This window comes from Mycetomoellerius zeteki, unplaced genomic scaffold (genome assembly GCF_001594055.1).
Source record: "Mycetomoellerius zeteki isolate Tzet28-1 unplaced genomic scaffold, Tzet1.0 scaffold135, whole genome shotgun sequence".
Lineage (NCBI taxonomy): Eukaryota > Metazoa > Arthropoda > Insecta > Hymenoptera > Formicidae > Mycetomoellerius > Mycetomoellerius zeteki.
Window position 1 is genome coordinate 990,065 of NW_017256287.1, and position 27,287 is coordinate 1,017,351.

Below are 27,287 nucleotides of genomic sequence, written 5' to 3' on the forward strand. Positions count from 1 at the left end.
AATAACATCTGAAAATATATTTTGGAATAAAGAACTTATATCATATTTGAATGACTTCTGTCCTAGAATTCAAAACTCATGAGATATAAGAAGGTATATAAGATATTTACTTTTGTAAGATTTACTTCAGTAGAAGTTGTAGTAAATAAAACTGAATGAGACATTTATTATTATTATTGATTCTATTCTATTTAGCAAAGTTATTTTATTAAATGTTAATGTCGCTAACGTGTTTTTAAATTATTCTATTAAATGTTAATATTCCTAATATGTTTTTAAGTTAGTGAAATTAATTGTAATATTCAATATCAACGCTGAATATAAATACTGCTTGCAATAAATGTAAAGGTACATACATGTATACAAATTTAAACATAATAAGTACCTTTAAAACTGCGATCTATTTTACAAAGCTAACAAATAAAAATTAATAAGTAATAAAAGGAAACATAAGCATTCTTAAAACTTCAATAGCTATTCTTGTGACAATTAGCCTTCTCACTCCTTTCGAATAAGGTAGTCGATCAAATCGAAGGATTCATGCAGACAAATGTAAAGAATGATACAAGGAAAAATGCGAGTGAAGAATTCTTTCGAACCACACATGTTCAATGACATTGATAGGTTGAGAGAGGAGGGTAGTATAGATGAGATATAGGTGTAAGTGATGGGGTAGATGGTTTGTATTTCAAATTTAAAAGCATTCGACAATGGACGCTTCTCGTATTGTTGACTTATTCGAGAGAGAGAGAGAGAGAGAGAGAGAGAGAGAGAGAGAGAGAGAGACCGCGCGAAAGAAGCAAGACGGAAAGAAAGTGAAGAGTCGGCCGAAGAAAACGACTACTGAAAACGAGGAGAGGGATAGCTCGGAGTTTTGTGAGGGACTGCAGACAATTTCCGCAGGGCTTAGTGGCTTCAGGCTCTCCAAATAAATTATTCCGCGGATGAGCGACGCTGCTTATTTTTCAGCATTTTCCGAGTCACCGCTTGAAACGTACGCAAGACGTTTAAAAAGCACCGATCGAAAGAAAAGTAAAAGAACAGAAAAGAGAGAGGGGGGAAGGGGACTAAAAATAGGAAAACAAGTTTTATTATATCTTTGAACAAAACCCATTTAGACATGTAATATTGAAGAAATACTGGTCGACATGATAAAATATAAATATGTGAATCATTTGTTTTGAAAGTGCCGTAAGTCTACTATAGTTTAAAAGAAAATCTTACTGATATCTAATTATCTGTATTTCGCGCTAATCTATAGTAACTTATTTTCAAAAGGCTTATCGATATAAGTAGGTCGTACATGCATATTTGCAATTCAATAGTGTTTTACATAAAATAAGTTAAAGATAAAGATTGCGAAGCAGGTGGAAAATAGATTGCGAAAGCTTATGTAGATAAATATCTCATAAATGTGCACTAATACTTAACATTCAATATTTAATCGTTTCCAATGCATCTTTAAAGTAAGAAGCAAAAAAAGAGAGATCGATTTTCCTCTTTCATGCTTTAATCTATATCGATATAAAAACTGGTATTATCGTGAGTGATTGCAATGTCGTTACGAAAAATATCGATTCCTAATACTATCTTTATGAAAAAGCTCGTTTAACTACATTACGACATTGCAATCAAGGTTTGTGAGAATTTCAATTTGCGTAAGTATGGAAAACTGCATTCATAGAAGTATCGGAAAACCGCGTTTCAGCATTATATCGACTTATCGTTTCGGTTAATTCCCGACGAAACATATACACTTTAATACGCACAATCCCGCAAGGATTTTATTTCTCCGATAACCTCAATAAAAATATTCGATTTTATTTTCTTTTCACTTTATAGTTGATGTAATATTCCTTCGAAATTGATAACAAGTCAGCGTATTATAAATCTTTGAAATGCTGCATATTTAACACATGAGAATGAAAAAAACTCAATGTTATGAAACTATGAATTTTAATCGCCTTAGAAGAATGTAAAGGAAATGTTAATTAATGTCAGTAAATAAAATATAATAACAAAGAGTACATTTATGATGAGAGAGAATTTTCAGAATTATTTTTACAATTTTTTATATCAAAAATAATTTCAGTTGACATATATTTTGACAGAATTTTTATTTGATGCTACATTACAAATGTTTAAAAATAAAATAAAAATATTACAAATAATGAAAATTATTAATATCATAAATAATGAAAATTAAAAAATTGTTAAAAGTAAGTTTATAATTTAAAAAATTATAATTAACGACTGCGGATTATCAAAGAAACTACAGAGAGAAAGTAAATGTTCTATATGTTTATAATATTCTTTTTAGTAATAAAACTGGTACATTTCGAAAAGGGTTAAAGCCCGTTCTTCTTTAAGGAAGAAAGGAAGTCTGCGGATGAGGAAAAGGAGACTCGTCCGCCACGTGCTCTCATACGACACGTTTCTAAAGCGTCGAGACGTCTGAAGGTATCCAAGAATGCGGGCCATGCAGAGAGTTCTAAAGAGCTTCCACAATTTCGCGTACATCCACCCTTAGAGGTTCCTTCGCTTTCATGATTTCTTCTTGGACCTCATCACCCGCATCTGTTCTTATCCTTTATATCATATCATGTCAAGTCACTTTCATCACAGCCAGAATATATCACAGAATGAGGTTGGAAAACAATTAGGATTTGTTATAGCTTTGATGCATAAGTTAATCTTTATAAATATTCATATTAATATGAAAGGAATATTAATATTAGTATTAACATAAAAAGAACATTAATATTAATTAAGAAATTTAAATTTATATTGAAATAAAATCATTTTCCTAAAAAAATTTATATAAAGAATAGACACTGACCATCACTAATAAAAGGTAAAGAAATTATATCATGAAATAGAAATGCGATATAATTTTTATAATTTTAATTCAATGCAAAAAAAATATAGGAATTATTTTTTCCTATAATCTATACACATTTCTTACTACACAATATATTCTTCTTGCAATTAAAAATCGTTTTTTTTTTATGAACAAATTCTTTATTGAGATCCGTTCTTTCAAAAACTTTATTGATTATATTCTTTTTGAAGTCTTCTCTTTCTTAATTTATATTATAAAAAATCTTTGCAATTGAAAATTATTTTTTGATCGTAAAATAAAAAAAAATTGAAAGATTATTTAAACAAGGTTTATTTAAAATACATTAGAGAATAAAGTTATTATTGCACTCCCTTGAAGCTTAAAAACTTTCGTTAAAAACGTTTGATTCTTAGTCATTAGCGGCTCAAAACCGCCTATAATAATTGCTATCTCTCTAAGTTTGCACTCTAATCTACAATTCTGCAGAGAATTTGTACTACCAAACTTTTGTGAAAGAATAGAGAACAATTCCGCAACCTCGCGTATTACGAAGAGCATCATCATGAACGAAACATGCGCGAGTACAGCCGATTTGGCTATTTCCACTACACCTGTCGAGACCAAACGGAACGTAAACGAGGACACACACATTCGATTCGCGCATTTTTTAATCAGCACCAAGCCCGATTAAGCGGAATCTGCTGGCTATTCTGATCGGTCAGCATTGTGCCGCGGTGCTTACGCGGCACGTTGCGAAAATCATTGTTCATGCCAGATGGAGAGAAACATGTGGCATATCGACCCGCAAAATCGCTCTTGCGTGAACTAACCACGCTGATTTTCGATAATGTTATATAATCAGAATAAGCCAAGTAGTCAGCTCACATTCGTGGAAACTTTGCTTCTTTTGTTAAATTGTGCATTTTTTAAATAAAAGATATACTTAACTGTAAGAGAGATTATTTGCATTTCGCAACAAATATTTTTCTATTTTGCAAAATTTGTGTTAATTTAATCGGAATTTTCTGTAATAGGGGTATCTTCTTTTTTTTAATTCATTTAAATAAAATGTATCGTTAACAGTCAGTAATTAATTATTCAGAAAAATATTATTTATATTTGCTTTACTTTTCATATGCAAACTTTTGGAGAACAGAATAGAAATATTATCTGACATTCAATCGGAATCGGATGTTTGTTACAATTAATATTTCTATTCTACACTGAATCAAAACTATGCGTAAATATAATACAATAAAATGTTCATTGAATTAATGAAAATTGATCCAACGAATTCTCATAATGATTTAGGACATTTAGGTTATAAAACTATTACTAGAATTCATTGCAAGAATGAATATACAGGGTATCCCATTTTAAACGATGCATTAAGATTTCTCGAAAATTATAGATACGGAAAAATGTTTCAAACACAAAAGTTGTATAGTTCAAACGAGGACATAAGAAGATTTGAAATATTTTTTTTGTATCTACCATAGTTTGTATCTATCATAGTTTTCGAGAAATCTTAATGCATTATTAAAAATAGGACACCCTGGATATATAGTTATATAAATGAATCCAGTTATTATATTAATAAATTAACTACATTAAGTCGGATATTGATTAACGATCATTCATTGGACCAAAATTTTTTCAGTGTATGATAATATTTCTACTCTATTCTCTGAAAGTTCACATGTGAAAAGTATAAAACGAAAAGAAACTAAATGACGACACTTGCTAGTAGAATATCGTATATTTTGCTTTTGTCCAACTTTATTTATATTCGCGTGTTAGCAAGAGTTAAGAATCCCCCATTTGTTAGCGCGGGCAGGGACGAAGGCGGTACTAATTAATGCGGCGATACTCGTCAGCGAATCAAAGCAACGGGGCTCTTCCGCGCGTTTGCATTCCTTGTACGCTCTTCGCCTCTTCCTTTTTCCTCGGTGAGAGGAAGAGAGAAAGATGGCATAAGAGGAGAACGGGCAGATAGAGTGCTAGAGGGTGAGGACATCTCATCCCTTAAGAGGAAGCCTTAATAGGATACGCCGGCGGTTGCTCTATACGCGCGATATTCTCTTCCCGCTATCGGGAAGGTGTTAGCTTCCGGATCCGTGCATTCGCAATTTACATTAGCCGGAGCGAATTACGCGAAATTTATGCGAGCTGAGGATACGGCCGGGGTTGCCTTCGCTTAAGCGTATTCGGGGCCACTTAGGCGGCCGCTCCAGCGGTGGAGTCGTTCTACTTATGGCAACGTGGACAGCTAATGTCCGCAACTATTTCTCTCTCGTCGTACAGCCCGCGCTTGCCGCCTTACAATATTATTCCATGAGCATTGTGTCTTACCCACCGAGAAAGACAGAGAGAGAGAGAGAGAGAATGGGAAGGAAGGGAGAATAGCACGTTTGCCAAACGACTATGTCGGCCCACAATTAATCGTCGTCATCGCGTTTCGCTCGATGCCGTTGCACGTGTAAGGCGTCCTTTAAGAAAGGACAAGAAACGATAGAGAAATACGATGTCCTCCTCGATAAATTATTATAAAATTTTTTACAAGTGAGATTCAATCAGTGACTAACAATTACCTGACATTAGAAAAATTTTGCCGCTTTACAATTATCGTTTTTCAATGTAAGGCACGTACAACTTGAAATAAAATGTAAATTATGATTTTATTATGGTTTTGGCTCACATCCTTGAGTCATCAATAGATATAATTCTCCTATCAAATGCAATAAATTATATAGTTATCCTTTCGGATATAATATCATAATTTTTGATACCGATAAACGTAAAAGTGTAAATATTTTGTATGCTATTTGATCTACGTATTGACACGAATAAATTTGGAAATGTCAGAGTGTAAACAGAAAAGGAAGAATTATTATTTTTCAATTTATCCAAAACAGATTTTATTATAAAAAAATTCGATTTTAAATCTGATAATAATCTAAATTGACATTAACAAGTCACGATAGTCGCACATCCAAAAAATTAATTTCAGGAAATAAATAAAATAATTTGTCTATGCACTTTTTCCGAGGTATTCATAAAAAACGGCATGTTAATAATTGAACTAACTATTAATACAATTGGGACACGTAGATGACGAATGATATGTCTGCATTGTAGCGAATGGGATGAAATAACATTTAACGCTAAATTAATGAAGTTTTAAATGCGAATAATATTTTGCTCCCGAAATCGATGATACAGACGCATCTCGAATCGGGATATACCTATGGATTGTAGCTACCAATCGGTTTGATCAATCGACTCGCGGCATGCTCTTTCAATTATCTCGGAACGGCAACTCCGATCGGACATGAAAATTAATTGCTCGCGTGACGCACATTTGATCACGGCAATTTGTATCTTTTTTTATAGCTATTCTCTTCCGCAGAACATCTCTTCCGTGATAAGCCTAATATTTACAATCATCGAGTAACTCGACAGAAATCATTCTTCTAATGTTAAGACAAGTTGCAAAACGCTAATAAACAAAGTACATAGAGGAGAAGGTGGTGTTATGGTCAGTGTAGATATTGTGACCTCCCTTAATATCTGAGCTATTATATAGCGAATTCTAATGTTTACTTATGGAATTATTTGTTCATTAGCTTGCCGTTACACCATGATGCTAACATGTCAATACTTAATAGCCAGCACTTATTATAACGGATTTTTACTCTCAAATATTTCAAATAAACGTTTCTAAGGTACATTTTAGCATTTGATTACACCTATCTTACTTCCTCATTTTTCTTAAACTTGAGCGTATTATCACACGAATATATGTATATTTGAGTGTGTTGATTGCTATTTAACATTTTATTTGATAATATATTTTAAGTATATATTTTAAGTTATGTAAATTTAAACAAGTACTGATTGTGAGCAGTTTATATACAGAAGTCATGTGTACATATATACATTTATTTGCATTCTAAAATGTTTTACTTTTTTGTTAATTTTGTATCAAACAATGTGTTTTTTCTAAACAAAGCCTATTTTTTAAATCTATTTTTGTAGGCCAAATTACATTCCCTATTTCTCTTCAAGTCATTAATGCAATGTCGCCACATTTTTATAAATAATGTCTTATGTAATAAATGTTTCATAACTTTGAGTTTAGAATCGATTGAACAACACTTTGACAGATGTAATCGTTAAGATTTAAATTTAAATTTTGATTATTAACCAAGTTATTGTATAAATTGTAAATGGCGGGCCGTAATACTACCACCTCCTCTACATACGATCGAATAATTTTACAAGTTACAAAAATCATTAAATCATATCTACTAAAAAGAATTAATTATAGAAAATTTCGTACATAGGATCGTGAACTCGCGTTAGATAGGAACGCACAGTTAAGGAGTTAGAAAGGCTAGAAACTTTAATTCGAGATGTGATTGTGCACTGTTAGAATTAATCGGGTAAAATGTGATGATTACTCACTTTCTTGCCGTCCAGTTCGTGATTGCCCTGCGCCAGCACTTTGTCTACGCTCGCAGGGTCTGCGAATGTGATGAATCCGAAACCCCTGCAAACAAACGAAAGGAGGATATTTAATATGAATGTATGCTTGTCGCTCGGGACATTAATTAAGCAAGCATTTGCTGATAGTAATAGTATTTCCATCGTGAACGCGTATAAATATAGCGATTGTAGTACAACGACACACGTTGCAAGATACATATCTCAATGTAGCGCATACATCAAAGCGCGCGATCATAAAAAAAAGTCGGTCGTGACCATAACACATTTTCGTATTAATTCATTCTCGTAAATCACGAGATACGATAGTATTAATTCTCTGAATGAGGTAATTTTCACTCATTTTATTTCCGTGATTAAAAGTAGTCATTAAAAAATAATTGATTACTATCGCTTTTCTGCTTTACGCATTAAAAATTACGCCAAAAGAATCACTCAAACAGCTTTGAAATATCTACTTGTAATATATCGCGTCGGTTTTATTTATCTCTCTAAATCTGAATCAGTGGATAATCACTGATTATTATTAGTATGTCACTGGTAATCAGTGAATTCACAGTGAAATTCAACTAAAAACTCAATCCCTTAAACATGGAAACGTGAATTCATAACCCAGCTAATCTTGCTTCATGCATTCAGTGTATATGATATTGGAACTGAGAGCAAATATCGGTATTTTAATTATATAACGCTCAAATTTTTCCTTTCTTTTTCGATTGAATGTCATTGATTATGCAGCGGCATATCACTAATTCAAATTTAGATAATAAACTTATCTATTACAGTATTAAATTAAGTTAAGATTAACAATGGATTAATTCTTTGCGTTGTCTATAACAAAAATTAATCAATATATTATGTTCCAGTTCTAGAATATATGCTAGTTACAGAAATAACAGTAAACTGATACTGGAAATATCATTGTGCTATATATGATTATAATTATCGTAAATTAAGCTTCATTAATGACATACACATATAATGATATATATGTATTATTAATGATAATATATTTGATAATAATGTTTCTTAAGTAAAAAATAGTATTAAATAATTTAATTCAAGGAAATGCATTATTAAATTTAACTCAAAAATTTATTATTTACTAAGTGTATACATTTAATTTGGACATTGTTTATCTCGAAACTATCCACAAAAAGTTAAAAATAACAAATGTTACTTTTAACTCAAAGAATTAGATTACCATTGCTTTTTTGATGTCTAACAGTGTGTGTGGTTGCTAATTTATCAGAAACCTATGCAAATTCGTAGAAGCTGCCGCGCCAGTAACATTAAAATCTAAAGGATTAAAGCGAATATTGGGCCTGGCACGGTCCGTTGTGTCATAAATTTCACGCTGGACATCGTGTACACACGGATATATTAAAAGACAGTTCGATGCCATGAGCTAAGGGGGTGGATACCGCCGGCCGATCTACGAACAAGGGATGAGCGATACGACGATACGAGGGAATGCAACGCGCCGAGAGCCGGACGCAAAGCGGTTTGCATTTTTCATGCCGGAGCCGCCCCGGCAGTTATTGAAAATATTTACATGTTATTTATGGGGCACACATGCTTCAAGAACCAAACGCGCCACCGAGCTACCCCCCGTCAATCCTCCCCGCGTGTTCCTCTCCTCGTTCACCTTTCGCACGCAAACCCCTTCTTTTCCGCCTCTTTTCCTTCGACTGCCTCCCTTTTTCTGTTTCACCGTTCCCTGCGGAACGTCGTATTCCGTCGTCATTCCCTCCCTCAACTCCTTCATCCGCTCCCGAGGAGCAACCGCCCCCGGACCTGCCGACAACGTCTCGAGAATTCTACAAAACGTTTCACGCCTCTCTTACTGCTTCCACTTCCTTCTCACCGACGAAACAACGAATACTCGTATGGATTGAATTTTTGATGGAACCGACCCCTCCGGGCCTTCGACCCCACCCTCTTCAACCATTCCGCTTTCCGTCGCCGCTTTCTTTCGTCTGCGCTTGCTTTCATCCGCGATGCACGGTGATTCTCGTGCGTCGAGTGCGAGCTGCATGGAAGTATCGCAACAACTTCCTCTTATATCGATTTCTTCGAGCACGCGATATCATCTCGAACGAAGTCAATGACGAGAAGGGTGCGTACCTAAGAAAAGTAAAGAGAGTGTGTAATACGTACACACTTGCGTACGCGAAATCGGAAGGTAGTCGATTGTTATTCTGCATCGGTGACATTCGAAAAGGGCACAATACAATGCCTCGTGTTTCCACATGGCGTTGGAAAAAAGCTAGTTTCACTCCCTCGTTCATTTTATAACAGAGAATTGCACCAGCGGCCACAGTTATTGCAATATCGCTGTATCAATACACACGACACGTATATACGAATATATGAGATTGTTCTTTCTGCAAAAATTTTGCTATTTACCTACCGTATTCTTCCGTAATTTTCTTAATTCTTAATATTAATTCTACATGTACAAATATTTCTTAATGAAATAAAATATGCATATATAATATATATAATATATATATATTATATATATATATACAATATATTGAGATCATACATATATAAGCTATCCTAGAATTTGCAAGCAATTTTTTTATCCGTTGATTCTCTGGACCAATTTAAAGTCGATTTTTCTTTTGCTACTATATTGAAAGTGATTGCAAATTTTCAATATATTTCCAATATTAAATCTTTTAAATACTGCCGCGATTGGCTAAAAAATAGATGAAAGGCACAGTATATAATACACGTCCCAGCTCATAGTGTTTACGATGCCATCCGGCATTAGTGCTCGCGATTTGCTCATGTGGCTACGACAACTATATACGTGTCGAATTTTGGAAGGTTTTTCAAAGTACGCACGGCCGAAGCGACAATCGCGGCAAACGAACGGCCGCTGAATCGGCAGTCGTCCAATCAGCATTAAAACGCCAAACAACACGAGCGAGAACACCACGGGCAGTTTGCATTTGCATACAACGAAACGAGAGTTCGTCCGGATGTCCTCTTTCTCTCTCTTCCTCTCTTTCTCCCTCCCGCATTCTCTTTTACAACAGCGCATTTATGACGATGTGCGCGCAATGTACCGAAATCATGAACACCGGCCTCGGAAAGCCACGCGAATAATTCATTCTTTTTCCGTCGAGCATCACCGGAATTTCATTAGAATTTATAGGTTCACTAATGACCATTGAAAAATTATTAATTGAATTATTAATTAGATCAATCAGTACAGTAATAGTAAAGGAGGCGGAAGCTTATTGGGACAAGAGGCAAGTTAGTATTCCGCGTTTATGTATTTATCGCGAAAGAAATAATGGAAAATTGTTGAAAAATATCTTCTTTATATCGTAGAGATATAGCTTTCTCCAAATTTTATTTAAATTAAATGAGTATTACAATAAAAAAAGAGATAAGTCTAATTCAAGGCGAGACAAATAAATTATCGGAATAACAACAATTTGTTGTAATAAAACGATAAAAATCAAATATATGTAAAGATAGAGTAGGTTGACTCATGTTTAAGGCAATGTTTACTTTGCTGTAAGAAATATGTGAACATTCAGTTACAATTTAACTTTGACAAAATGCTTTGTATTCAATATTTCTATTGAAGTAAGTTACACCTAAAATAGTTTACAAAAAATTTTATTTTGTGACAAAAATCTTACATTTTTAAGATAAAAAATATATACAATCTTTTCATCAATACATATGTGTGATCTGTTTCTTTAATTTCTGTTATGTTTTAATTTGATATGAAGTTTGTAGGCAATTTACATCGTCATATGTATCAATTTACTTCACTATCGAAGCAAGCTGGCCACAATGCAGCATGTTCATATTTCACTTACTAAAAAGAAACTACACTGAGAAAAAAATACTTAAAAATTTATTTGTGAGAGATATTTATATTTCACTAAAATAAATCTTTATTTATATATATAAATACGATAAAATAGAATTTTTCATTCTTAGCAAATAAACCATCTATTTTATTTTTTTGCAATTAACGAAGTTTATTTAACAGAAATGTATATTTCGTAATTACAATAAAATTTTTTCATAACTAATAAATATCGAAGAAAATATTGTAAGTAACATATGCTTCGCAACATTTTGATATTTTTCTCTCAGTATATAATCTGTTATGTAGCAAAATTATGCTTAAAATGTTCATGCTTTTTAATCGTTCGTACAAATGTTTTATAATTCCACACAGACGTATATTTTTATATGAAGTTATTTTATATAAAATTTTGTGTAGAAGGAAAACTTACAAAATATATATTTGTCGCGTTGATTCATTTATCTTCAAATATATTTTATTATTAAACAAAGCAAAATTGTAATTTTTTTTGTGCCGAAAGATTAAAATCGTCGCACATTTTCCTGTGAAAATTTTACGGAATGTAATATCGTAAACACTGTTGAACACCGTTGGACTTAATTAAAAAAGAAAAATTAAACACATAGATTGCTTAGTAACGCTATTACGTGCAATCTTCATTCCGCATTCCTGACTGAACTTGGCTCCAGGCTTGCGGAAATTCAATCTTAATTTAAGGTAATTATTCACAATGAAGGATGAAAAAAACTGTATCTCGGCGAGTTACCAATCTTATGACGGTATATCAGAGAAGTCGAGGGCCACTCGAGAGTCATTCCCGGGATAAAGAATGGATCTATCGCGGACGCAATGCGCTATCGAGGCCCTGCCATCGCGCCACTCGTCACCCCCGGCCATTGTACGTGAATAATCTATAAAAGGCTGAGTAGAAGGATGGTGGCTGACGTGTCCCTTGTCTACTTGAGCACGGTTTCCACGATCCTCTACTTTTCATCCTGCTTCTCGTCCTCTTACCCCGATCTCCGCCGCTCGACCACGGTCGCTTCCCTCTCACTCTATCTCCGCCGACTTAACCGCCCTCCGACCGGTCTCATCGCCCTTTTCGCATGCTTCCCCGTCCCAGCTACGGAAGGGTGTCACACCGGGCTGATGCGGTGCATTTGTTTGTCACGGTCTCTCTTACCCTTACCTTACCCCATCGCGCCGGAGCTCGGAGGATCGGAGCCTCTCTGGTACAGCGATTCTAGACGCGTGCCGCAAAAAAAAAATCCCAGCCGAAATCAGTTCAGGATAACGCAGTGCGTGAAGCACCTCAGAAGAATTTGATAAGGTAAAAACTCTGATGAAAAATCGCAAAGATATTCAAATTTCCGGAGGATATTCATCCATTATTGAAAGTATCGACGGAAATTGCTCCATTAAAATAAAAGAATAACTGCAAAATAAACTTCAAAAAGTAAAGGTGCCTGTTCATGCTGACATTCAATGCTCATTTTCAGCATCAAAACAAATTATATGACTAAAATTGACGCCAGACAATGAAAATGCATAAAAAAAGTGTAGTACCACGTACGTAGCGTCCAATCTTGAACTTAAATGATTGACGCTGGAAGTTGGATTGAAATCACGTGATCACACTGATGATGCTTTTTAACGGTTCATGAAATAGCACCTTAATTCTAATATTCGTGAAATTGCAGTTCTAGCTTCATTTTGAAATGGAATATTATGCGTATCTCTAATAAAATAAATCATCGAAGCGTGAAAAGATTCTGTTAATTAAAAAAAAAAAAAAATCTTGACAATATATATTCTAAAAATGTTCTATATTATACACAAATAGGAAATTTTTGTAATCAATAATTGTCTTAAATATTCTTATTAACTGAATTTAATGTAAAATTCAAAATGTAAATTTACAGTGACTTTTTAAAGAAAATGTAGCTTACTGTTTACTATTTCCTACAATAAAATATACGTACTTAATAAAGAAATATTTATAAACTTAAAATGTAAACAAATATCGTTCAAATAAGATTAATTATCTGCGAAAAATAATAGCTTTGTATAAAATTAAAAAATGTTATTATTAAACTTCATCTGCCATTTGTAATTAAATTGCTACAATCTGAATGGCTCAAAGATAATATTATCAATTATAATAATATCAATACGCTTTGTATGGTATCATTATTGTAATATAATCGAAAACGGTTTTACTAGTTAGATCACAACTAAAGTCACGAGATAGGAGAAAGGAAAATAATAAAATGCAAAGTAAATCAGCTCAACGCAGCTCGCGCATACCTTACCCTCGTATCGCGTCGAAAGGCTACGGCTCTCCCAGCTGGAGAATTTACCGCGACGCAGGATAAGGCTGAAAGGCCGGGGAAGAGGAGACGCCGGTGTATTAGGTGTATTTATGTAGGCGGTCTCATTGCGCGCGAACTTACTGTAAGTACCGGCAGTTACTTAGCCCGACAGTTTCTGCTATTGCAGCCGACTGCGATATACCCCGGCCCGGGTCGGGTCGTAGCTTCGTAGCTGAAACCAGTTACGAACCTAGTTCGGTGAACGCACACTCCTCGCATTCTACCAACCATCGTTCCAACGCTATACTATAGTTCGGAGTCTAGAAAACGACTCTCCTTTTCTCTGCCCGTTAACCCTTTCCTTCCTGCTCGCACTACGTTTGCTATCCCGTCTCGCCCCGGAAGTTTCATCCACCATGTGCTCGCTGCTTTGTCGTACCGACAATATAGTAACTGCTCTTTAACTAACCGCCTTAATCCGCTTTCCTCTTGCCGAGATGAAGACAATCAGCTCTAACGTCGAGGTGAGAAACACGCGAAACTCGCCGCGAGCTCGCTGATCTTCCGACTCGTGTCGCTTATTTCCCTACCATATCTCCCTTTTCGCATTTACCTGAAGCGTTTACTGTACCGCTGAACAATCCCTTTTGTCTTGGTTTGTATACATAAATTTATATTGTGTTTGTACAGAAATTGAAGAAGACAGAAAGAAAAGTTTCCGTTTTATTTCATATATTTTAAATGTTGAACAAAAATGTCTAATAACTTTTTGCATATGTCTTTTTATATTTAATCATTTATATTTCTAAAAAAATTACATCGCGCGGTATAAACAAAGAAAGAGAGAGAGAGAGAGAGAGAGAGAGAGAGAAAAAAGAGAATCGTAATTAATTAATTAAACAAAAAAATAAAAATTTATTATGTATTCAATTGTTATCTAATATATTCATTCAAGTATCTATGTATATGTATATAAATACATGATTAATTTATTTCATCAATAAAAGAAATAACAAATTTAATTAAATAACATTATACGATGTTCCAAGAAGATGTGAAACCGTGTTTTTACACCCGTAATGTTCCCCTTCAATTCCCCAGCAGGACAATAGCTTCTCATTTTGCGCCCGTAAAACTGCTCTCGCAGGACTTCCGCCGCGACGTGGATTGAAATGTTTCCACGAGATTAACTTAACCGCATAATAATTCCGGATACAAGCTGTGCGGCTGCATTAAAAGCGTCGCCAGTCATATAGTCACCGCCATTACGACGGTATATCGAATCGAATTACGACCAACTAGTGCAAGAACGCGTCAAGTCGAACAACTTTTATATAGGATTTGTTTCTTTTTCTCTTCCTATGTAATCTTCTTCTTCTTCTATCTCTCTACCTATCTTCCTTCTGTTTTTCCCTTTTTCCACTTCTTCACTTCTCTCTATCCATGCCGTCTTAATGACCGGCTGAATATTTATAAAGCTGACATCGTCTAGGTGGCCGGTAGCAAGGCCGTGAAAACCACCGCGTCCCATGGAGTCTCATTGTAATTGCCCTGTTCTTCTTGACTTTTCCTTGAAACGGGATCCCGTTGAATTGCATTATGCAAATCGCAATCTCCCTAAGTCAGCCCGCCCGGCCGCCGCAGGCTGCCGGGCGAGACGTTTAAGCCAAGCGAGAAAAACGCGAGGAAAAATCTGCTCAATGGCCTCCTCGTGCTGTGGTCGACGCGATAACGATATCCGCAATTGTAGTCGCTCGCTAATGATAAGGTGACAGCATTTGTACGCGCGCGACAATACGAAATCGTATTATACTAAAAAATAAGTCTACGCGTTTTTATTTTATGGAAATCCGTTAAAAACTTCTTTTCTTTATAATTATCTCTGTGGAGAGAAAATTGACTAGATAAATAATTTTTTTAAACATTTTACGAATAACTGCAAGAAAAATTCCTCTCTTTAACAATGTCCACTAAAAATCGTCTTTGCTAAACCAATCTTTTCTTTTTGCAAAAATGATGCTATAATATATATTTCAGCAAATTCATCTTATAACTAATTCCACACACACACAATGGTTAATTTATTTATATATATAATCATAATGGTAACTATTTTAAATAGATAAATATGCATTATATTATAAAATATTACTTTCATATTTTTACAATTATTTTCGTAATTTATACTTTTCATAACTTATTTGGAAAATATTTATTGGTGTATTATTCCCAAGAATATAAGTGTACAATTCCTTAAACATAAAAAGGTTAAGGTCACGTAGTGGGCAAGAAAAAGTAATAGTAAAACTTCTCAACATTCTTGCCAAATATCAGGCGAACACAATTTTATAATTTCATTGAGTTTTTAATTCCCGACAACTTTTTCTTTCCATAGCGGCGCCAACGAGAAACGCGAGGTACTACGGGAAAAGATATGAATATTCATCGGGCATTTAGGCCGCGACGTAACTCAATTAGTGACGGAATTATTGTCCTTCGCTCGATGGAAGAACGAGAACAAGCTAGAATGAGGAGAAACCTAGTCTGCTCTGTGTGATTTGTCTGTGAACTTCTTGGATTACGCTCGAACATGATTTTTAATCCTTTTGAAAAAGCAAAAATTAAGTTTCTACATTTTATTTAAGAAAGATGACTCATCTAAATGATATAAGCTTAAAAAAATAGTTGCTTAAACTGCAAACTCTATGATATAAACATAAAAAGTTTAAAACAAATTCTTTTCTAATTAATTCAGGTTTTTACAATAGGTACATACATTGTAATGAAATAACTTTTTTCTCAAATATTTTATAATGTTTTATTGTAAGAAATCAATATTAATATACTAATTATCTTACAAGTAAAAATAACATAGTCTCATATTATTCTTATTACCTTTGCTCAATTATTTATGTATCATTTTGTCATCATTCAACTTAAATTTTGATGAGTATTTAATTGTCTTAAGACGGCTTTATAAAGTTATTATAAAGGCTAAATATTCTCTCTCTCTCTCTCTCTCTCTCTCTCTCTCTCTCTCTCCCTCTCTCTCTCCCTCTCTCCCTCTCCATCACATTTTATTTTTAAATGAAATCTGAGTAATATAAATAAAAATATATAAAAAAATTACGTTCTCCTAATTTTTATTCAAGTTTGTACGATGAATCGAGTATATTATCTATTATTGGCAGTCTATATAATTAAACATTAAATAAAAAGTGCTTAATCCCAATTGATGCAGCATTTCTGTTTCAATAGTTAATTCGTCCACAAAAGTGATGTTTAAAATATTTTTTACTATAACTATTTTTATCAAAGAAATGCTTAATACGGCCTTTCGCGCTCGCTTCCCGATGGATAATTTATGTCGAGGCACTATAGAGTAGCTCGTCGTGAAGCTGGAAAATTAATTTCATTCGTGGATTGTCACGCACACACCGCAGTCCAGTTCGTCCCTTTCAAGTCTTGTCCATCCTAGCACACCGGAATTCGTTAATATTCATGACCGTGGGGAATAATGCTTATCTCACAGCGCTGAAATAACTCGATAGGGCGCGCTGATCCTGACTTGGCATTTTCTAGCATCGCTTTTTCGGCTCTTCCTCTCATAAAAGCCTTTAACTTTAGTTTGCTCTCTATTAATATGAATTGCCGACTAGCATAATAATTTGCATCAGGTGATGAGATGAACAATAACGATAGCGTTATTGTTCATCTCATTTTAAATTTGCAATTTTATTTATTAGGGATTTTAGTTTCAATACTTAGTCTTCAACTATACTCACGATCTGATATACTAAAAAAATCTGCATTTTACATACACACATACTTAGCAATTTTTTAACGCAGAGTCTTTCTTCTGTTCAGAATTATTTTCCTATATAATTAAAATTATAATTGCTTATAATAGATCATAAAAACAATATATTGTAACAATTATAAGTATTAATAATTATGTTATATCAATTTTAACATCCGACAATAATTTTATATTTTGTATTATTTACATGCTAAATACTTAATAAATATAAATAAATCAAAGAAATGTAATTATAAAATTTCTTCTCGAGTAACATGTTTATATTGTCATTGTCCATACTATCATATCTAGTCATTAAAGATTGAATATAAAGCGGTATAAAATATAAAAGCATTGTATCAAAAATTTACGACTCACTTAATTAGCAAAGATAACAGAAATCCATCAAATTCAGCGATGGTACGCAGAACAGTATACAATCTATCTCATGGAAGCGCGTTTGAAAATATTAACTCGCCAGTCCGGTGAAAAGTTATTTATGAATTAAACGATTCGCGCGTGCTAACCGAACATCAGATATACCAAGACTGAGGAAGAAGCATAGAGAAAAAAAGCACCACCTTGGCCACCTGTTGATACCATCCTAAATATTCGTCACGCGTCTTGCTAACTGATTATTACAAATATTTAATTACAACGTGTCAAAAAATTCTAAACAACTGAAATCATCTCTCAAAAGGTTTCACCGATCTTGGGCTAAACCATCGCAAAATTTGAAATACAGATTTTGGGGAAAAGGAAGATGCTATTTTAACAGTTTATACAGTTTATTTTCTGTATTTTAATTTTTAATTCTTCGCTTCTATCTCCGCATTAAATTTCAATTCCTCTAGCGAGTTATAAGCATAATAATAATATAATTAATAATTGCGAATACGGGATACGTAAAAAAAAAAAACTTTAAATCTATTTTTGTGGATACATTTATTTTATTAAATAAAAATGATCAATGTGAACGCATTATATATATTAAACAATTGCGGATTTTTAAATATTTTACAACATTTTAAATATGCTTGTGATAAATGACTAATAAATAATTATATACGATCAATCCTGATAATATAATATTTATTTAACGAATAACATATATTGGCCAATAATATAAATCTGCGATTGCTTCACCGCAGCTAAAAATTTGTTTATCGAGCTTAAATTAATTTTGCGTATGCACACATGCATATGCATCCAGAAATTAATATTGAATGTCGTTTGAATCTGTGCACTATCATGCAGACCATCCACAGAATTTTTCTGTTTAAAGATAAATATTTCATTTATAGAAAATAAAAGTGCAAAAAGTGGTGCTTCCATTCAGGCCAAATTTTATGCTTTCATACTTTATATTCGTAATTATATATATATTCCCCGAAACATATTGGCTAAAACCGACATAATAAATGATGGCTGATCACGATATCGCATATAAGAGTAGCGTCTATTCTTTTGTTCATCGGAAATTCTGTCGTCAACGGAAAAAACTGCGACAGATGGGATCACCGAGCCGAGCGCAGCGGCTCGCAACGATGTTTGAAACTCTGAAGAGCGATTGAAGAGACGACGACGCACAACGACCGCGAAGAAATACAGAAGGAAAGAAATACGAGGAGAAAAAAAGGACGAGCGATGGTGGTGGAACTGGAAGCTGCAGGATGGCGCAACAGAATCACTTGACGCAAAGAGAGCGAGAGATGGCGAAGCCGACGGCTCGCATCCGGGGAAATAGAAGGGTAGGTGCTGGCTTCCGTCTGTCTGTTGCCATAGCGACCTCGGCCGCCCTTTGGCTCGGCGAAAGGGCCGCAGACGGTAAATCTCTTGTACGTACAATAATCCCGCGGGTTGCCATTTTGCAATCCGGCCCGTCGAGGAGCGTCGTCTTGCACCCCCCGGTTGCACACGTCGCGATGTTTTCGTTTGTCCTTGCATCGCCGTCGTCGTCGCGTCATGTGCTGAAGAATCTCTCATTGGATTGCCGATTTTCACGATTATATGATGTAACAATCCTGTAGAAGAGTGCTTACTAACGTTACATTCTAAAAGCGTTTCTGACCAGCCCTATTCTGTAACTCGTTATGGCAATAAAGCTCTAAACACAATACGAGGCAACAGCGATAAGAACAGCGATAGGTAATATACTTAAAATTCCAATTCGTCGGAAATTTTATAGCTATTGCCTATTCCTTGTTTCGATCTGTATTGACATATGCATTTCCGATTTCCGTATGTTGAATTCATCTGTTTCTATCGTTATGCTTATTGCTTGTGTTATTTCTATTGCTATCGCTGTTGCGTATTGTGTTTAGAGGTTAACGATACTGTTATATAATATATTGTCGTTGCGCAAATTTTATACATGGTAAAAAAACTGCGCAATGAAATGTAACGATATCATCACTATTATAATGAGTTATAGAATACAGGAGCAGTAATGAAAGGTTAGGAATTCTCTCTAACGTCTTATCAACAATTTTCGCCATCATTAATTTTTAGTTAGCGACAGCCAATGAAAATAGCTTTTTTTCAGAATTGTCCTTGCCATTGGCTGTCGCTAGTTAATGATAGCGACAATCGTCGATAAGACGTTAAAGAATTTCGCTACAAATTACGTTAGAATTCTTCAAAAACTCCATTTGATTAGCAACAAGAGTAATTAAACGCTTTCGAGAATAATCAAAGATAAAAATTGTTCGTCTTTTTCTATTTATTTCATTTCGTTTACTACGTTTCCTACATTTAATTGCTTTTAGTTAAATTATAGTGAAATTCTCGATTCTATTAGAAAAAGTTTTGCAGGATTTTTTTAATTGATTTTTTGCTTAACGTTTAACGGTGAATGTTTTTTCACAATGGTTTTATTCTCCTTATTCGACTTTTAAAACTAGCTAAATACGTAAATAAATATTATCCGCGGCCTCTCTCTTGCGTTCGCGCGAGCGTACGTATGAAATCTTATTTACGTATTTTCTTGCGCTCTCAATCGTGCGATACGAGAAATCGGGATTTTCGCAAGCGGCGACTTGCCGTTCGTCTTTGTAATCCGCTTTCCGGCAATCGCGACATTTCCGACGGGAAATTTTCATTCGTTCGTTTTTCACTCCTCCCTTCGCATTATTATCCATTCGTTCATGTTCTACTTGCGCTTCGGCATCGACGTGGTCCAACTTTTCTTCAACTTTCAAAACACACATTTCTTCAATAAAATTGGCAATAACTTGTCCAGTTCTTTCGTAAATGTAACATATCATATACTAGGAAGGATTTTGTCCGAATTGTGAAATATTTGCGTTACATAAAAAACATTGAAATTTTTATGTCTGATGGTTAGTCAAACTTTTCGTGTAATAATATATATTTTGTAGTTGATATAATACTTATTTATCAATATAGATTATTTCGATAGATTAGTAATCTTTAATTATTTAAATAAAAAAAAGTTTTCTAAATTGTACTCTGTGGTGCCATCTGTCAAGTCGTAAAGATTGCATTTATATCTAACATGTTGAATCTCTGCCATATCTCGCGATTCTCATCAGGTCTACTCATGTAGGCATATATACCTACTATACAGAATAGACGACATGCCGCCGCAGCAGGTAGATAGAAGAGAGAGCTGTAGATAGATAGATAAAGGGAAAGCACTTGCTTGTGGGGCTTCGCTGCATCCCGCAGCCTAAATTCGTTTCACGAATGGACTAAATTTCTAAGCCGCAGCAAGGATTCGAAAACGAAGCGCCACGTGCTTCGATGATGCAACCTGATTTGCAACCGAAAATTGGTCTCACCACATATCCCTCGTTGCATCACTCATGGACGCATTTAGATTCCCATCCGAGTGTCACCCAAGTATCATTTCATCCTTGTCTAACATTCGGTGAACAAGGATAAAATGATATACATATAGGTAGCCCTCAGGTGAGAATCTGAACATAACTCCTGGAGAACGAAATGGGGAAAAAGATATATGTAGAAGGTCTTTTATTTTATTTATGTCTAAAACTCTTATCAGACTGTAACAAGTCGACGATTACGAAAAAAAAGCTGTAGAAAAAAATTATAATTTTGCAACAATGTATAAGATATTATATTAATATGGCATTATGAATATATGTATGCATACTTATTTCTAAAACATTTGTATAATAACAAATCAACAATTTAATGATATAAAATTTCAACCGGATATATTCCCGGATATTAATGATATTCGGTCGGATAGTAAAAAGTGCCGGATGATACCGGATACCGGATACTTTTCGGATATCCAGTACATCCCTATTTCTTATCTCTTAGGCTAAAAAGTGCTCTAACGAAAGAACAGTAAAATTGAATAAAATGATGTAATCGCCGTTTTACAGTTTGTTTTTTGTGTGCCGGGAAAAGTAATGACGTGGCATGCCGAAATATGTTATGTGTTAACAATATGTCAGTCTCGTGACGAATGAAAGATGGTGAAGGTATAGAGACCCTGCCGGCAGCAGGGAGGGTAGGGAAGCGACAAGGGGCGGCGCTTACCAGACGAGTGCCAGGAATGCAATCTTCGGATTCTCGAATGTGCACGCGACGAGTCGCCCGCTACATAAGCACTCGCATAGATTCGGATAAGGACCGCGCATTCAGAGTGTCACCGGAGGCTATAGCAAACTCCTATCCCGCGAGAGCTACGAGCTGCATTAGCGAATACTTGCAACGTCCCGCATCTTCCTTCCATCCTTGTCAGCATTCTGAGACGCCACTCGGGCGACCCGCAATTTCGGCTACATATTATCTGTGTTGGCCTTTCTTTTTTCCTCAAACAGATATTAATGATGATTCAAATATCTTTTCGCTTTTACTTTCTTCTTCAAAAAATTATTTGTTTTATCTTTGACCCAAAGTTTTTATAGAGAAATATGGGAAATACAACTTGTAAAATAAAATCTCTTTGAAAATAATAATTATGTAGAACATTTAAATTTAATTATGTAGAACATTCAAACTGGTTGCTAGAATATCAGAACTTTTTTGCAGCATTGCTCATCGAGCTTGAGTTTCCTACGTAATTATTTTAATCCAATAAAATTATTTTCAGATCTGCACCTAAACTTTTAGATACTTCAGCAAAATTATTCTTTCCACGTGTATATTTATAATCTGATTATTTTACCATACATTTAGAAAATAAAATGTTACCTCAAAGAAAATACTAAATTGCTCGAAGATTTGCCTCTCTCTGTCTTCTAAACATGTATAAATAATTAAAAATTTTATTTGCTCCAAATCAGGTTAGCCATAAAATTACACAAATATGAATAATGTCGGTAATCTGATAAAATTTAATGAAGAATTGTTATCAAATAAAATAAAATTGTTATAAATTACGGAATTTCTTGTTCCTAAGAATAACATTTCTGTTTATTTAATCGCGGCATCTTTTCGCCCACACGTAGAGACGCCCGGTGAATTCTATGTCACGTAACAAGGTACGAAGTGCAGTGGTCCAAGCCGTAAATAGGCCAGAGCTACGGACTTCATATTCCGTGGGTATCCTCGAAAATATAGATCGCATAAAAGATCAGACGGGCTGCCGGATCTTTGTATATCCAAGCGAGGTTTCCTCGTTCCATGCGGTACAAAACGCACTCGAGAAAGGTGGTGTCTATCCAAAGGGGGAAAACATTCGATTCATGCGACACGTGACGATAACATGACAGGACTGTCGGCGACACGTGTGCGTTTCCGTTACCGGTGGCTTCTTCCTTCCCCTCGTATGGAAATATTATTCGATGGATCTTATAGCTTATAGAAAAAAAATGTATTGTGCCTTACTTACCCTATTTCTTATTGACGTGGTTAACGGAATAATTGCAATTCCTTATGCGATTTTCTCTTCGACAAGAGAATATTTTATACAAGCTAATGTAATATTGCACTAAATGAGAAACCTTCATATATTTTTATATACCTATCTTTGTAAAGAGTACCTACACAGAAAGACGATTTTGCTGAATTATTTAAAAATTTACTTAGATACAAATCTGAATATAATTTTGTTAGAAATCGAAATAATTACGTAAAAATATCAAACATATGAACAATGCTGCAAAAATTTTAATGTTCTAGCAATCGATTTGAGCGTCCTATATAATTATTTTGATAGTCCAACAAAATTATTTTCAGACTTGTATATCTAGCTAAATTTTTAGATGTTTCAGCAAAACCGTCCTTTCCGTGTAGAAGAAATTATCGGATATCACACAAAAACATAGCGAAACAAACAACAAAAATTATTAAGATAGGATAGCGATAAGGTAGAATAAATAAAATAGAATGGAACAGCGCGTTTTCTGCATTTTACGCAAAATATTGGCATGGTTAGATCCGACTTCAATATAGTAGCCGAGCATTAATGCAGGGAAAATGTTTCGGAAAACCCGTACCAGATAAAGAAGGAACGCGAATTGAAATTGGAAATGAACGAACAATTCGTCTCGCGTGCACCAAGTGCATTTATAACGACGTACTTTACCGAACTCCCCCTTTCGCCTTCATACCCCCTCGTTCTTCCTCCTATCGACTTCCGCTCTCGCGGCCGATGCGCTGCATGCTGTTAGAATTTATTCGCCGAAATCATTTACATTTTATTTATCGTCCAGAGAAGCTCGCGTTGTCCGCGGGAACTTCCAAGGTAATTGCGCAGTACCAGCGTTTTTAACGTCGGGGGAGGAGCGATGCTCCAGATGGTGGCAATGTAAAAAGATGCGCTCTAAAATACTGCTGACTGGCCACACGAAAGAAAAGTACGGAGCGAGAGTAGTAAATAGAATAAGCAAAATGCATTTGCGGATCAATTACGAAATATTTCACTGAAAAAGTAAAACTAGCATTTTCGTAATAATTACAATTGTCAACTTTGTTCAATACAAATTGAACTCCACTCACATCAAATCACATTTCAGAGTATATTTTACATGTCTCATAATTACTTAAATTATGCACAGAAATTTCGGAACATCGTGAAGATTAATCTCATTATTATGAAATCCAGATGAATTTAACCTTAGTATTATCGTTATAAGTATTCTCATTCCTGCAATATTTATATTATTCTTTTCCTCCAAAGCTATCATTATTTAGTTGCTAAATAGTTATTATATTTAATAGAATTATAAATTTTATTTCTGTATAATTATATTGTAGGAGTAAATTTGCGAAACGTTAATTACGAATCGTTAAATTTCGCAAACACACGAAACGCAAACTTGAATTGCAACCTGAGCATCTTGCATTATATGTAGGAAGCAAGAATCGCAATTCGCCATTGCGTAATACTCACACAATAATACGGCTTTTCAAGAGTAATACAATAAAAGCACGCCGTTAATCAAGACACGGACAAATAATAGCTAGTGGACAATAGTCTATAGAACGGCGGGTTTCCTTGAACGGGCCGCAATAGGATTTGCCATGTGAAGGAGATAAGCCATCCAGTTGCCACCTTTATTGGTCACTTCAAGTGATTTTTTAATTACGTCCTCTCGGGCTCGGCTCGGACCAACTCTCGTTGCTCTCAGCGAGTTCTCTAACCAACCGCGTTTTCACGGTAAACTCAATTGTACGACGGTTTTCTGTATACCGCGCTACACACACGGTGACCCAGAAATATCACCGTTCCTTTAGACCAAGGATTCTTTGAACTATTTATAGCCGATTCCTCCTTAATGAAAATTCTATTTTACACCATCTTCTTCTACTAGCTTTTCTAACGATTAAATATCTTTTTAAAGTTAACACGAAAATTGTGTTAAATACTCAATAAAAATTATTTTATACCGACAGGTATGTACTTTGATAAATTTAGAATCGATTATCAATAAATATACCGAAATTACTATATGTGATAAAATTCATCAAAAAACGTCAATCTGAATGTAAATTAAAGAAGGAACTTTTGTGTTAACATTTTTGTATTTTTTTGTTATTATATGTTGAAAGTTTAATTGGGGAAAAAAATGTACGTTATTTCTAGCATCTCGTATTAATTAACACCAAGAAAAAAATCGATTTTACACTTGTTTCCAAATTTGTCAAGAAATGGAACACCCCATACATGGCATGCGAAATGCAGCGTGGGTCGGACTGCATGCAGCCTGAATTGCAGCGACGCGACGCCGCCCCGCGGTATAAAGCATTCTATTTGCATTTTATTGTTTAATATAAGTTTATGCTATCCTCTCTCAGCCGAGCGCGAGCGAACGCCACGTTACACATTGCTGTCACAGAAGCTGGTGCACCATGGCGACAGCAATGTCTCTTATCCGTCGGCGCTGACCTTTCTCCTTTCACAAATGACAGAATGTGAGACTATAATTTCGTCACATTAAAATGAATCGTCCACAATATAAGCATCCAATTGATACTACTTTGTAAAATAAATATGTTCATTAATCAATTTTATTTTATCATAATAAGTATTTAGTTAATCTTGATCAAATAAAATAATTCATGTTTACGTCTCAAGGGGTTACGTTCCAAATTCATCTGTTTTACCGATTCAATAGGACTCATAGATATACGATTTATGTGTCATCAACACGTCACTACATGCTATTATATCAATATCGCACATGCGTAAATTTTTATAACACATATTCATATCGAATTAGGTTCTAAGTCTAATTTTAACAATAAGAATTCGACGTTGTTTGTGTAAAGTATTAGTCTATAGCCAATTTCGTACGTATAAATTGCAGAGCTTTTATATTGTATTAAGGCGCCCCCTCCAGACGATATGACCAATGTATGCTAACATTAGCAAATATCATACACATACATAACATACATAATTATTAATATTGAATGTAGTCAATATTTAGCGAATGTGTGCAAAGTTGGTCTAATATATTGACCACATCGTCCGAAGGGGTCTTTAAGCAAATGATTTGACAGTCAAGATGCTACATTGGACTAAAATGGTAGCGATCTCAATTTCAAAAGTTTGTGTCGTTCTCAGCATAAATTCCATGCTATAGTAATACTTTAATTCTGGAACTACAGTAATACTTTAATTCTGGAAAAGGAAAATAAAAATAATTCCAAAGTAAAAATAATATATGCGACATTATTCTACAAAAATTATTACGTTTAATTGATAAAATAGCCGATTTTGGAATCCTTTTAAATACCTCACTATGAGATCAACAGACTGGTGTATGGCATATCTGATTCATAATTCGATTGCTTATAATTTCAATAAAAATGAATTAACATATTGCAAAATTTTTTTTTAATCAGTACGCCAAATATTAAAGAACCTAACAATATCAACTAAATGTATATATTTTTTATTAATAAAAAAATTAAAAGCAATGGAAAAAGCATTGAAAACGCATTGCAAAAATGCCCATATCGAAAAACATTTAAAGGTTAAAGCAATGTGATATACCGCAACAATTTGGAGCAATTTGAAACGACAACAGCGTTCATCGAGAAATGTCAAAACGGGGAAAAATTGCTGCTGTTTGCAAGAAGAATTGTACGCGTATGTTTGTGCGTGCGAAGAAATCATCGACGGGGTGTGATCCCTGCCGCGCGCAAACAGCGGCTCAGATTATTCCCGCGACTGAAGATTGGTGGGTTTAAGCGCGCTCTCGCCATCTAAATCTGCCAATTTCCAATGGATGCGGCCGCGTCATTGGTAGCCCGGATGTTTACCCGACGCTGTCGAGTGAAAAGCGAATACGAAGGAGGATGAAGCCGACGAAGGCGCTCGGTGGGCGCGCAGAGAAGAAGAAAGAGGAGAAAGCGGATTCGAATCTTTACCAACCACTCGTCGAGACACCTGCGGGAGGGAAAATCTCCTCCGCCTTTGAAAAGCGAGGAAGTGGAGAGGTTTATTGAGTCTTGGGACACGTAGTCTCTCGAGGACATGCCGGAAAGTGCGAGCGAAACCTCTTCTCGCATCTCCTCCCCCACTCTTCTCTTCGT

General features: G+C 34.8%; 1 protein-coding gene across 2 annotated transcripts in view; it reads right to left on the minus strand.

Moving 5' to 3' along the window:
- Positions 1 to 27,287, minus strand: part of Rbp6 (RNA-binding protein 6) — a 701,590-nt gene that overhangs the window by 281,832 nt on the left and 392,471 nt on the right. For both annotated transcript variants that reach the window (XM_018462127.1, XM_018462129.1), the window contains exon 4: positions 7,310 to 7,394. In XM_018462127.1, coding sequence (XP_018317629.1) covers positions 7,310 to 7,394 — 85 coding nt within the window. The remainder of the gene's footprint in view (positions 1 to 7,309; positions 7,395 to 27,287) is intronic.